Source organism: Maylandia zebra, linkage group LG3 (genome assembly GCF_041146795.1).
Source record: "Maylandia zebra isolate NMK-2024a linkage group LG3, Mzebra_GT3a, whole genome shotgun sequence".
NCBI lineage: Eukaryota > Metazoa > Chordata > Actinopteri > Cichliformes > Cichlidae > Maylandia > Maylandia zebra.
The window spans coordinates 54936923-54949159 of NC_135169.1; the positions used below are offsets into that span (position 1 = coordinate 54936923).

General features: G+C 44.0%; 2 protein-coding genes across 3 annotated transcripts in view; one reads left to right on the forward strand and one right to left on the reverse strand.

Moving 5' to 3' along the window:
- The window catches only part of LOC143416816 (protein NLRC3-like), a 250861-nt gene that overhangs the window by 131873 nt on the left and 106751 nt on the right, over window positions 1-12237 (forward strand). The gene's annotated exons all lie outside the window — the stretch shown is intronic.
- LOC112433451 (neuroligin-2-like) lies at window positions 4502-8897 on the reverse strand. The gene is made up of 5 exons (XM_076877812.1): window positions 8859-8897; window positions 7005-7175; window positions 6504-6577; window positions 6132-6422; window positions 4502-5826 (listed from the first exon to the last, which is right to left on the reverse strand). Exons 1-5 carry the CDS (start codon window positions 8895-8897, stop codon window positions 4998-5000), a joined length of 1404 nt encoding a protein of 467 aa, XP_076733927.1. The 3' UTR covers window positions 4502-4997.

The window sequence follows — 12237 nt, forward strand, 5'->3', positions numbered from 1 at the left end:
CTAGCGATTAAAATGCTGACAGTAATCAGAATCAAAAACGGTTTTATTGCCAAATGTTGAGCAGGTTTACAACATTAGGAAATTGCTGCGGTGCTTCAGTGCAAACATACTGTCATATAACACTTAAATAAAAATAAGGATTAAAAGTGCTAAGTAGATAGATATATACATGAGTGCAGGTGGTGATCAGGGCCAAACATGGAATGATGCAGTGAACACAGCGTAGGGTCACGTGGTAGTGGTGGGAACAGTCATACGGTTATTGTTCATGTGTCCAACAGCAGAGGGGAAGAAACTGTTCTTATGGCGAGAGGTTCTGGTGCGAATGGACCGGAGCCTCCAGCCTGAGGGGAGCAGGTCAAACAGACTGTGTCCAGGGTGAGAAGGGTCAGCTGTGACTGAGCTGCACGCCCCAGTGTCCTGGAGGTGTACAGGTCCTGCAGAGATGGGAGTCTGCAGCCAATCACCTTCTCAGCAGAGCGCACAACATGCTGCAGTCTCTGTTTGTCCCTGATAGTGGCTCCAGCGTACCACACGGTGATGGAGGAGGTGAGGATGGACTCGATGATTGCAGTGTAGAATTGCATCATCGATCATATAATCCATTGTTTCAAATTAGACCTAAAACTCCCCCTTTTGACACATCTTCATGTGTCAAACAAAACCACAACTAGAAAATTAAAAGAAAAAGGTTCATCAGATCATTTCTCAGGAAACCTCAGCGATTCTCCTCTCGAGTATATTTGCTCCGGGCCTGCAAACCTGTGTTTAAATAATAAAATCAGTTTAATTATCATGTTCGATCTTTTCAGCTCCTGGCTCCACCCAGAGCCTGCATCCCCAGAACGACCTAGAAACAAAACCTGTATATTAGCATCAACTTCACATTTAAACTCAGTTCCCCCCCTGTCCTTCCCTCACTGTGATCCACTCTGTGCTATAAGAAACTAAACTTAAAACACAACAGTTATCAGTCATGTGCTTCATACAAAATGTGCGTATGTTTTAGTTTCACGTTGATCCTCTGAGTGTCATGGTACTTCTTTTAATCTGATTTTATCAAATCGAACCAAAATAGGTTTGCTGTCTTTACTTTGCTCGTTTTCCTCCAGCACCACCTCGTATCACCTGCCCTTTCCCTTGGACCAGTGTTTGTTATTCCATAACTGGATTTGGAATGTGACAAGTCCACCAATCCCCTATATAACTCCTACATTTGGCTTTGGTTCTGTTTTCCTTCTATAAAATGTCGTTGACTTCTACAGTGGCCTGCTTTGGTTAATGGTAACATCAGTAACATCAAACATTTTCTCCCCTTCAGCATTTGGCATTTTCCCAACAATATAATGTGACACCATCATCTAAACCCAGTCAATAAAACAACATTTTCTTAAAGCAAACATCAGCAACCCAAAATTAGCCGCCCAAGGGTGGAGTCTGCAGCTCCACTCTCATGTGAACCTTTCGGTCTCCCTCTCTCTCTCTTGTGCTCCTGCCAAAAGCAAAGCATCCACCCTTTTCTTACCGGCGTCGTGAATTGTTTGTCAACATCTACTCATCCTAACGCTGGTCCAGTCTTTGTCACGGCTGCACAGCAGACAAGTGGAGCCTCACGCGCAAAGCATCAGAGTCTCCACCCTCATCAATATGAGCTCATTTATTTGTTCTTTCTTTTGTTTTTAGAAAAAGAGTTCTTTATGATCTTGGACTGGATTGACTCGCTGCAATCCTTTTAGACAGGAACTGGCAGGTTCCCACAGGTGACCTTTTCCTCAGCCCATTGTAATCTGGAAAAGCTCACCTTATATTTGCTCTCACAACAATGTTTTACAGCGCTGTTAATTCAATCTTGCAGGCCTGCTTAGAACAAAGAAGGAGGAAAAGAGAGCTGATTATTAGCTCATCAGAGCACAAAACATCATCACCAAAGGGGGCGACACCTGACAGTTTTCTCTAAGTGCACTGTTACAGAAATAATGAGCCGCTCCTCGACATGTCCATGTTTAGTAAAACTCCCTCTATTGAAATAAGAAAACAAGCCAAAGCTAACTGACAGAATGAACCCATCACTAAAACAACGACCCCAAAAATCTTCATCACAGAAAAGTTTTGCTTACTAATCCAACAATATGTTGTGGGAATTAGAACTTTCCGGGCCATAAAGCTTTTGCCCGACTCTTGGCTTAACTAATACTGACATAGTCTGAAATCAGACTTAAAGTCACTCCCTCTGTTCATTTAGGATAAATGTATCTATATCTGATTTAGGCTAAGTGCCTTTTGTTTAGATGAACTGCTGGACTTCCAGACCAGCAGGTTTAGGGAAGTCTTTATGGGGTCACACTCTGACCCCCCCCACCACACACACACACACACGCACGCACGCACGCACGCGCACGCACGCGCGCACACACACACACACACACACACACACACGCACACACACGCACGCACGCACAGGCAAGGTACTCTTTGTTTGTATGTAGACGTCATATGTTAATGAACGTCATATGTATATTCATGTAACCTCAATAAAAGAGCAGTGTTACGGGGGAGCGGACGAGAGCAACTGGGGTGAAGCGAAGGAACGGCGTTTGTCCGGTTCTCTCCCGTGCACGGGAAACATGAAGAACTTTGCCTACTCGTGTCTTGCTTTGCTATGTAATTAAATTGTCCTTAACGTTCCAACGAATAGGTTTATGCTACAAACCTATCACTGAGGTTAACTACACAACCCCTCGCCACCTCCTTATACACAGGAGTGAGTACAAAAGGGTTCGTACGGACGCATCAGCCGGCCGTCCTTCTGCTCGACACTGTTAGCTGAAAGATGATCGGATCATCCTCTGTCCTGTATTTAAGGCTGAGAGTCTTTGTCCAGTCTCTTTTCCACAGCTACCGTCCACAGCACTGATCCACCTGCAGCACAGCCCCACTCAGTTGTTTTATGATTTACATTGTGCACGTTTCCCTTCCACTGAGCTTACAAAACCTCTGACAGGAGAAGTCAGGCATGTGTTTCCCCCACCTCCCCTTTTAGGCAGTAATAAAATAGAAAACAAACAATCAAACAGGCTAAAGCTAGAGCACAAGCAAAGACAGCACCGGTGACTAAGTTCTCCCATACTGGACGTACGCTACCACGTGGGCTCAAACAGCAGCACATCAGCTCAGTTTACATACTGTTGACATCTTCATCAGAGGGTCAGCAGGGAGCGCTGCTGAGCTGCAGTGGTCTCCACCAGAGTGACGGAGCAGGAATCACAAACAGCACAAACCCACTGTGTTGTTTCCACCCTGTTCAGGAGATCTGAGCCCCCATCCCTTTTTTTCATGTTGCAGCTCTGCACTGCAGGCCCTGAACGCCTCCCGGTTACCCTCAGTGTGCTTAGAGTTTAATTTACAACCGACGAGCTTACAGATCATCTGCAGGCAGGTGAACGAACCCTTAATGTGAGGATAATAGCAGAGCTGAACTGAGGTCAGAAATAGTCAGGAACGGTGTCGACACAGTGAAGTCAGCTGTTTGGGAATTTGTCTGATTATCAGTTTGGGGGGGGGGCGGTGTTAAATAACAAAGGCGGTGTAGGATGGAGAGAGGAGGAGGGAGGGAGCAGTGATGATATGAAGTCAGAATACACATGTGCCAGACATAAGGGGGTCAGACAGGAGCAGCATCAGTCTCTGCTCTGTTTTGTTAATAACGTAGAAAAATAATTTTGTACAATCAAGCTACATCGACGGACGCTTTACCTCACGTACCCTAAAATGAAAAAGTAGTGACAGTAAGACGGAGGCTGCACATGACACCATGACTGAGTTCACAGCTGTTGCTTTGATTCTAACGTTTAAGACTTTTGGCATCGACTCCGTTTTAATAAATGAGTGCTGGGAGGCGTCGTTTGACTTCAGGAGCTCCTGCGATGCTCCTGCGATGCTCCTGCGATGCTCCTGCGATGCTCTTACTCTGCGGGAGAAAACCAAAAACCAAAAGTAGCAAACATGGAGCGATATGACTCGTTTAGATTTTGGGAAACGTGCATCGACAGGTACAGTGTCCTTTTCCCCGCGTCTTTAAAAATAATTCATGCATAGATCCCCCACTGAGAAAACCCTTTTATATACTTTCTCCTTTGTACACATTTTATATAGAACTATATATAATATCATTTCTCTATATCTATATTTTCAGAAAAATTCTTTCCACACAATAAAAAACAACAATTAAACAAATGCTTCAAACAAAACAACAAAAAGAGAGAAGATGGAAGAAAGAAAATCACGACTGAGGCCAGTTTGGCACTTTGTCATGAGAACATGACAGAACTCTGTTAGTTGACGGTAAATAGCGATACTCTATTTTTCTTTCGTTTTTCTTCTCCCTCGATGAGAAATGAAACACAGCAGTACTTACTTGGCACCTAAAAATGCTGGTCGAATGAAAGATATCAGTGTTTTCATGGTTATATGTTTAGTGTACGCCTCCCCCTCCAGACTGCTCAGCAGATCGGGAATTTTTAGAGAAGAGCAGGAGGGAGGCGTGTCAAATGAGAGGAAGAGAGCAGTAATAAAACACGGATGTAGAAAAGAGAAGCATAATGTGCACATAACACACAGGAGATGGAAAAAGAGATGACGCCAACGTAAAAAAGAGAAAACAGCGAGGAGCGAGAGAGCATTCGTCCCTTTGACAAATGTTGGAGGTCTTGAGCCTGGAAACAGCAGACCGTCTTTGAAAACAGTATCTTTGAAAGATCTGAGTCACCCACCCCAAACTGCTCATCTGCTGCTGGACACTTCAGTTGCACCTCCACATGCCACCAGTGGAGGGAGCTGCCAAGTTTCACAGCACATGACGCAGCAGGTGTAGTTGCTTTTGGAGAAAGAAGAGAATAAGAGGACAGAACGAAGGCCCACGTCTAGAGGCCTCCCTTCCAGAGCGGAAGCAGAGCCAGTGTTCCTGGTCCCTAGGTGGCGCTGTGTCGGGCCTGTCCCTACTATACCCTGGTGGTGGAGTGGGGGTGGGGCAGGGTGTTGTTGTGGCCGGTGGAGGGGAATGTGTTGAAGGCGTGAAGAGGCTGCATGCTGGTGATGGTGCTGGGGATCACGGTGATGGTGTATGGCGTCATCAGCGGCACGTTGTCGGGGGCGCGGCGCAGCGCCAGGGTGTAGTCGGGAGGGCAGGCGGGCCGCAGGATGTCGTGGGGTCGCAGGGGCTCCATGTCGTGGTGAGCGTCGTGCTCCCAGTCCTTCATCTGCAGGGACATGATCTCCTCCTCCTGGCTGTGAGCCAGGTCGTTGGCGGGGCCGCCCCGCTGAGGGGACAGCCGGTGCCGGCGCATCTCGTGCCGCTTGTCACGCTTGTAGTAAAGGGCGGCGAAGGCCAGGATGTTGAGGAAGAAGAGCGACGCTCCAACTGCAACTGTCACGCTCAGTTCGGTGGAGTAGTCGCGGGTGTCTCCGGGAAAGAGATCCTGGGGCGGGCGCTCTGAGCCCTCGGGCTCAGGATCTGATGGGAAGGTAGGGTAAGGATGACGAGTGGTTCGAGGAACGTTGTTTCTGGGCCTCATGGTGCCGGGGTCACGGCCTGCGGGGGAGCGCGTAGTGGTGGGAAAGAGCACGTCGTGCAGGCTGTGAAGATGAGGGACTAATTCCAGCCAAAAGGCCACTTTGTTAGCTCTGTAGTTGTCTCTGACACGAGGTTTCAAACCGATGTGAAGGTACTGCTTGTCCTTCCAGTTGAACTTGGTCCAGATGACCTCCTCGAAGCGGTTGGGCTTGGTATGAATGAACTCGGTGTCCTGAGGGACGGGCAGGTTGGGGTCCCTGGTGGAGCATAAAGGTTAAACGTTTCAGTTCAAAGTTATATTCAGTCTCCATTATAAGTAACATGTGGAATCAATACACTGAATACAGACAGGAGGCCCATTCTCTGTGCAACCTTTAAACTATCTAAGACCAACCGGCTGCTCTGGGATCTGGATGCTTTTGGTGAACCAGTATGTTCAATTCTTCAAAGCCACACGGGAATTAAACTAGCAACCCAGATTCAAGTATTCAAGATGACTAGAAGGCTATCAGAGAACATACAGTAACGTGTACAGTTTACACTACTGTGACATGAGGCCTACCCAGTCTTTGCGAAGTTAGTCCAGTAAGTCATGACCACAGCGCTCAGCATCACATCGTTCTTGGAGAAGTTGCACGGGAGCAGGTCCGTGGCACCGATCATCGGTACGCCGAACACGTAAGGTATCTCGTCTCCGTGCGCGGCGTCGGCCCACTCGGGCCGCGTCTCGGTGTGGCAGTGGTGGTAGAACGTGTAAAAGTAAACTGGGGACTGAAACTCAGCATGGAGTTTGGCAGTGGCCACAGCTGGTGCCACCCACTGGTGGTCCGTAAACAGGAAGTGAGTGAGAAATCTAGAGAGGAAAAAAAAGTCTTTCAGATAACAGAAGGAGTGACAGGCAGCAGATGACTGCATTATCCAAACATGTCTGTACTGTGACTGTGGTCCGGCTGTGAGGGGTTCGCAGGCCGATCTGTCAGAAACACCGACACTGAGATTGGGAGCCCACTACCTGGGGGATGATAGCATTACTGCCCACAGAGCCTCAAAGGTTAAGGCGCAGACACGCCGTGATGTGGATGAGTGGCTCTCTTTAGCACGCTTGTCTTGTTTGATGCACTTCACTGGGCTCACATGTTACTGATTCCATTCTTTACTCGCATGTTTTAAACGCTTAAAGCACTTTCACAGCTTTTTATATTCTTTTGAAAATTCATGTGAACTCAAGCTGTCAGAATTGTAATGTAAGCTTTGATAATTGTCCACATTTGTCATTTTGACGATTATCCGTTTATTTTAATGAATACAGCAAACAGAAAAAAACGAACAAATCAACAAACGCGGCTCCTAATGAGACAAAACCTGATGATGCTGCAAAATGCAGTTAAGTGAGAGGAGGCTGTAAAATGGAATAACTGAAAAAGTGGCAGTGTACAGAGGTGGCGTCCTCACCCTCTGGGTAGCCGTAGAGGTTGTCAACAAAGCTGGAGATGGTGTAGTCGAACGCCGCAGCTGAGATGCCGTCGTTGTCCTCACTGTCGTCCACAAACTTCAGCCCCTCTCCCTGGTTCACTCCTATCAAGATGTCATAGTTTAGGAGCTCCCCCTGGTGGAGCAAATAAGGAAGAACATGCTGAGTGCTGGGACAGAGCCTGTGTGCATCACAAGTCTACAACAGGAAGTGCAGCTGAAGCACAGCTTTGTGAATTGGCAGCATTTCATTTCCCAGTAAACAAAATAAAGATTAGCTGTTGCCATGAAATTCCTACTATAAACTGTAAATACTGCAATATATGCAGGGTTCATACACATTTTTAGGGTCAAATTCAAGCACTTTTTAAGCACATTCAAGGTCAATTTTCAAGCTTTTCCAGCACATTACCAAAAAAGAAGCATGTTTCACTTTGCATCACCTCAGTAAGACCTTGTAAAAATTTAAACAAATCATCTGAGGTCGATTTAAATGTCTTTTGTTCCCCTTTTGTTAAAAGAGCAGCACACAAAAATACAGAAAAAGGAAACGGTTGCCTTACATGCATATAGTGTACAAACTCAAAAAAACACATTCCTCTTAAAAATTAAGATGTGCAAATGTGAACAAATCAACTTGTTAGAGATCTTCATCTCCACTGTAAATAAACAACAAGCCAGAAAACAAGAAAACTGCACCAAACACCACAAACACCAACAAATTAATGTCTTCTCATCAGACATTGAAGCTTCTTTCCTGTGTGACATAAAAAATAAGAGACAGATGTTTGTTTGTTTAAGCACCCACGTTCAGTCATCCACCCATTCACGCACACATTCACACACTGGTGATGTAGCTACAGCCACCCTGGGGCGCCACCAGGCCCTCTGACCACCACCAGCAGGCAACGGGTGAAGTGTCTTGCCGGGTGAAGTGTCTTGCCCAAGGACACAACGACCGAGACTGTCCAAGCCGGGGCTCGATTACAAGGCGAACTCCTAACTCTTGAGCCACGATCGCCCAGTGGGGACATGGGGACATTTCAATTTCCAGCAGGAAGCTCCCCCTTTTTGTTAAACCCTTTAGATCAGGGGTCGGCAACCTGCGGCTCTTTAGTCCTTATAGTGCGGCTCCGCGTGGTTTGTGAAAATAAATTAGCTGAAGTGTATTTTATTTATGTTAGTTCTTTTTTTAACTTGTAGTTCTAAATTGGAAGATTATTGTGATTTTGCAATATACAAATAAAATTATATTTTGTTATTTTTTCATCGCTCAAAATAAGCGTCACACTCGCGGAAGCCGGTGTACCCGGCGAAACGCCGTGCATTTATCGAGCCTTTCAACCCCGGATAGGCCAATTATGGCTCTTTGGGTCTTAAAGGTTGCTGACCCCTGCTTTAGATGAACAGAGTTTTTTAATTAAATACATAATCTTTAATAAATGTTCTCTTTTATAAAAAGTAGGATAATTAAAAAACTTTTATTATACCTCTATTGAGTAGAAAAAAAACTCGTGTTTTCTGTCGTCTGTTATATAATATTAGGGATGTTTGTGACAATTAATTTCTTAATCGGCTGGACTAACCAATAGTCCACAACCAGGAAACACTGAAATTTTAAGTTAAGTTTGAAAACAGTTTAAAAAAAAATACCCCATTCCAAAATGTCTTGTGACAATCTCATTGGCTTAGGGAGTGATGATGTCATAGATCTTAAGAATCTTAAGTCCTTTGATGTTTTTCCTTAAGTAGGGGTGAGAAACAGCAAGTTTTAGTTCGTTTCAGCAGCATCTGTGTTTGCAGCCTACAAAACGTTCACCACAAGCTCTTCAAAGTCATCGTATAGAAACTCCAACATGTTTCCAAGAAAAAAACAACCAATTCAAAAAGATTACGCCGCCTCTCCTTCCTGGCGTGGCCGGCCAATTTCCCCAAATGGCGTGTCATCCTTCCAAAGGGCGTTAGAGGAGAGTAGGAAGGAAAACTACCTTCTCCAGAAAAAAATGCAACAAATTGAAGAAGAGAAACTTCAACTGGAGGACAAGTGTAGACGAATGGAAGCCCAAAATAAAGAGCTGGAAGAAAGACAACAGCGCCAGCCGGACATAAAAATTATTAATGAGGGCTGGGGAATCAAGTTTGCTCAGAGCCGAGAGCAGATTGTGCACCTCATTAAAGAAAACAGGCAAAAGAGTGCAGAACTAAAAGAAATGACCAACCAGCTCCAACACAAGAAAACGATGACTGATAAGATACAACGGGATCTCCAATACATGGACCGAAAAAATCGGCTCCTCCAAAGACAGCTCCATGAAGCTGTGGAAGAAAAGAAAGAATTCCTCCAACAGAAGGAAGAGCAGGACAAAAAGCAACGAGACATGCAGCACGAACTGAAGAGCATGCAGGAAAAATACCGCATGCTGAAAGAAAGCCTGGATGAAACACTGCGCCAAAATAAAGACCTTCTTCAACAGAAAGAGCAACAGCAAGAAAGACTGAAAGAAGGAAAACGTGTCGTCCAGGACTTTGAGTCTAAAAATCTAAAACTGCAAGAGTTTTGTAATCAGCTGGAGGACAAAGCAACTAAAGTGGAAGAAGAAAAGGACAAACTGGAGAAACGCTGCTCACAGATGCAGAGAAGGATCGATCAGATAGCGAGAAACAACTCCGAGCTCATTAAGGGGATTTTGGTGGAATTCAATAACTTGAAGCGTGAAAACACTCAAATGCAGGCGCAAAAACAACAAGAAGACAAAATACATGAAGACCTGCAGCTCACGCTCCAAGAAATCCAGAAAAGAAACGAGCAGTTAGAAGACAAGCACAAAGAGGTCCAACAGAGAAATGCAGACATGCACAAGGACAAGCTGATACAGGAGGCAACATCCAAACAACTCAAAGACAAGCTTGAAGAACAACAAGCAACATTGGAAGAGGTGGAACAAAGATGTGAGAAACTTGAAGAACAAAACGCAGAAACCATCGATGAGCTGAGAAATCTCATCCTGGAGAAAAAAGCGCTCGTGGAAAAGTGCATGAAAAAAAAGAAAAAATGGTTCCACTTGTTCCGGAGGAGAGACGCTACTGCTTCCTCACCTGATGTAGCCTCGTCTTGCTCCACCTCTGTTAACCCCCCCAACCAGTCCCGGCCGTTGACTGTCCCCTCCTGAGCCTGGTTCTGCCGGAGGTTCCTGCCCGTTTAAAGGCAGTTTTTCCTCCCCACTGTCGCCAACTGCTTGCTCAGAGGGGATTGTTGGGCTTTTCTCTCCTCTACCTTGTTTCTTCATTTACTTGTTTAACTTTTTTCATTATTACTTCATTTTACCTTGTTTCTTCATTTACTTGCTTGTTTAACTTTTTTCAACTTATCTAAATAATAAACCAATTAAATTTATCCTTTGAGTATTTTTCATCTCATCTTTACAGAATCTTTCCAAAACATTTTCAAACATTCAGATCTGTCTTTTATTTTCTTCTTGAAGCCTCATAAATGGTGAACTAAAAACCCGGAACATGGTTTGAAACATAGTTTCAGCTGAAACTGGCATAACATGCTGTGTGTGTGTGTGTGTGTGTGTGTGTGTGTGTGTGTGTGTGTGTGTGTGTGTGTGTGTGTGTGTGTGTGTGTGTGTGTGTGTCAGGGTATCACTAGTTAGGTCATCATGTTTAGACTCATTCACTCCAAAATTATTTAGGCCAAATCTTTAAAACAGTGTCATTTCATACACATTTTCAATTCACTTCAATCGCACAAATGCAGAAATAATTATTTGCAGTATCTTATTTATTATGAGAATGTCATGCCTGATCATTTGTACCTACACCACCAAAAATGGGGGCAAAAGGGAGGAGATCATGTTTAATCGGTTATAAGAAAAGGTCAGAAATATAAGTGCCGACATGAGCAGTGTCCACAGAAACCTCTGACTCTCAGCTCAAAGCTCATATAAACCATTTCTACAACCAGCAAACAAACAAAGACACCGAACAGTTAAAAGAGCAGTGACGTCACCACGAATCTGTGGTCAGGTAATATCCATGTTTTGATTGATGATTTTCTGGAGTTAAATGTGAACCGAAGCATATTTTGGGTGTTATATGCTATTAAATACTTTTTAATTTATTTAAAAGTATTTAATAGCATATAACACCCAAAACATGCTGGGTGTGGAAATAAGAAAATCAGAATTTCCTCTGTTTGAGTCACAGTAACTTTGACATAGTAACATTTGCAGTAAGTCCTAAATGTTCACCTTTAAAATCCCTCCCTCTGTTCATTTTGCCCACATCATGTTTCAGTGGTTGGCCTCAGGTTCTTCAGCTTCCTGACAGTCTGAAGTCAGCTGACAGAGTTTCACCTGCTAAATACACAGAAAATCTTGTTAAAGCCGCACAGTTTGCCCAACAGTAATATTCCCATTAAGCCCTTTCTAAACACTTTATAACAATGTGTCATCACTAAATTATAAACTTCTTCTCCAAATCTGCACGACTGCACTTAGTCACAGACTTTATTTAATTGTCCTGCGGCTGCTATCATATATTTTACCAAACAGTTCTTCTCACACAGTCACAGATATATTTCTCTCAATGCAAACTTCACTCATGTCTCAGACAGGAAACTTGAGTTTTTCCTTTTTTTCTGTCCCCACTCATTCAACTAATTTGCATATTGAGTCACATCTCGAGAAGTTGCCCTGACAACAGAAATGCATATTCAAAACATTGCTGCATAATTCAATTATTATTCTTTTATTTTTATTTCTACAGTCGTCACTTCTTTTGCTCAATCAGCTGGAAACCACTTCTAATTCACTATTTTAAACCTGCTTTAAGCTTCTAATCCCTGGTTGGTCCTCCCAGTCACTTTTTCCTTGTCACAAAAGTCGCTCTATTGTCCTGCAACTTCCTGAGTTATTCCTCAGCTTCAGCCTTTAAGTGTGTTAAATCTACACCATTCAGCATTTATGTCATGTATTCACATTCATGAGTGTAAGCATGTCTTCATTGCGTGTATGTTGTGTGTTCATATTAATATTGAGTGTAAGCTGGTCTTCGTTGCCTCGATGTGTTTTTATAATCAGATTTAATTCCTGCATCTTTGCGCTGAACTGTGGATTCAAACTGTCTCACTTCTGATTCTCTCCAAAAACAATTTCACATGTGACAATTTCTACATGTGTGTTTTCTATTTTTCT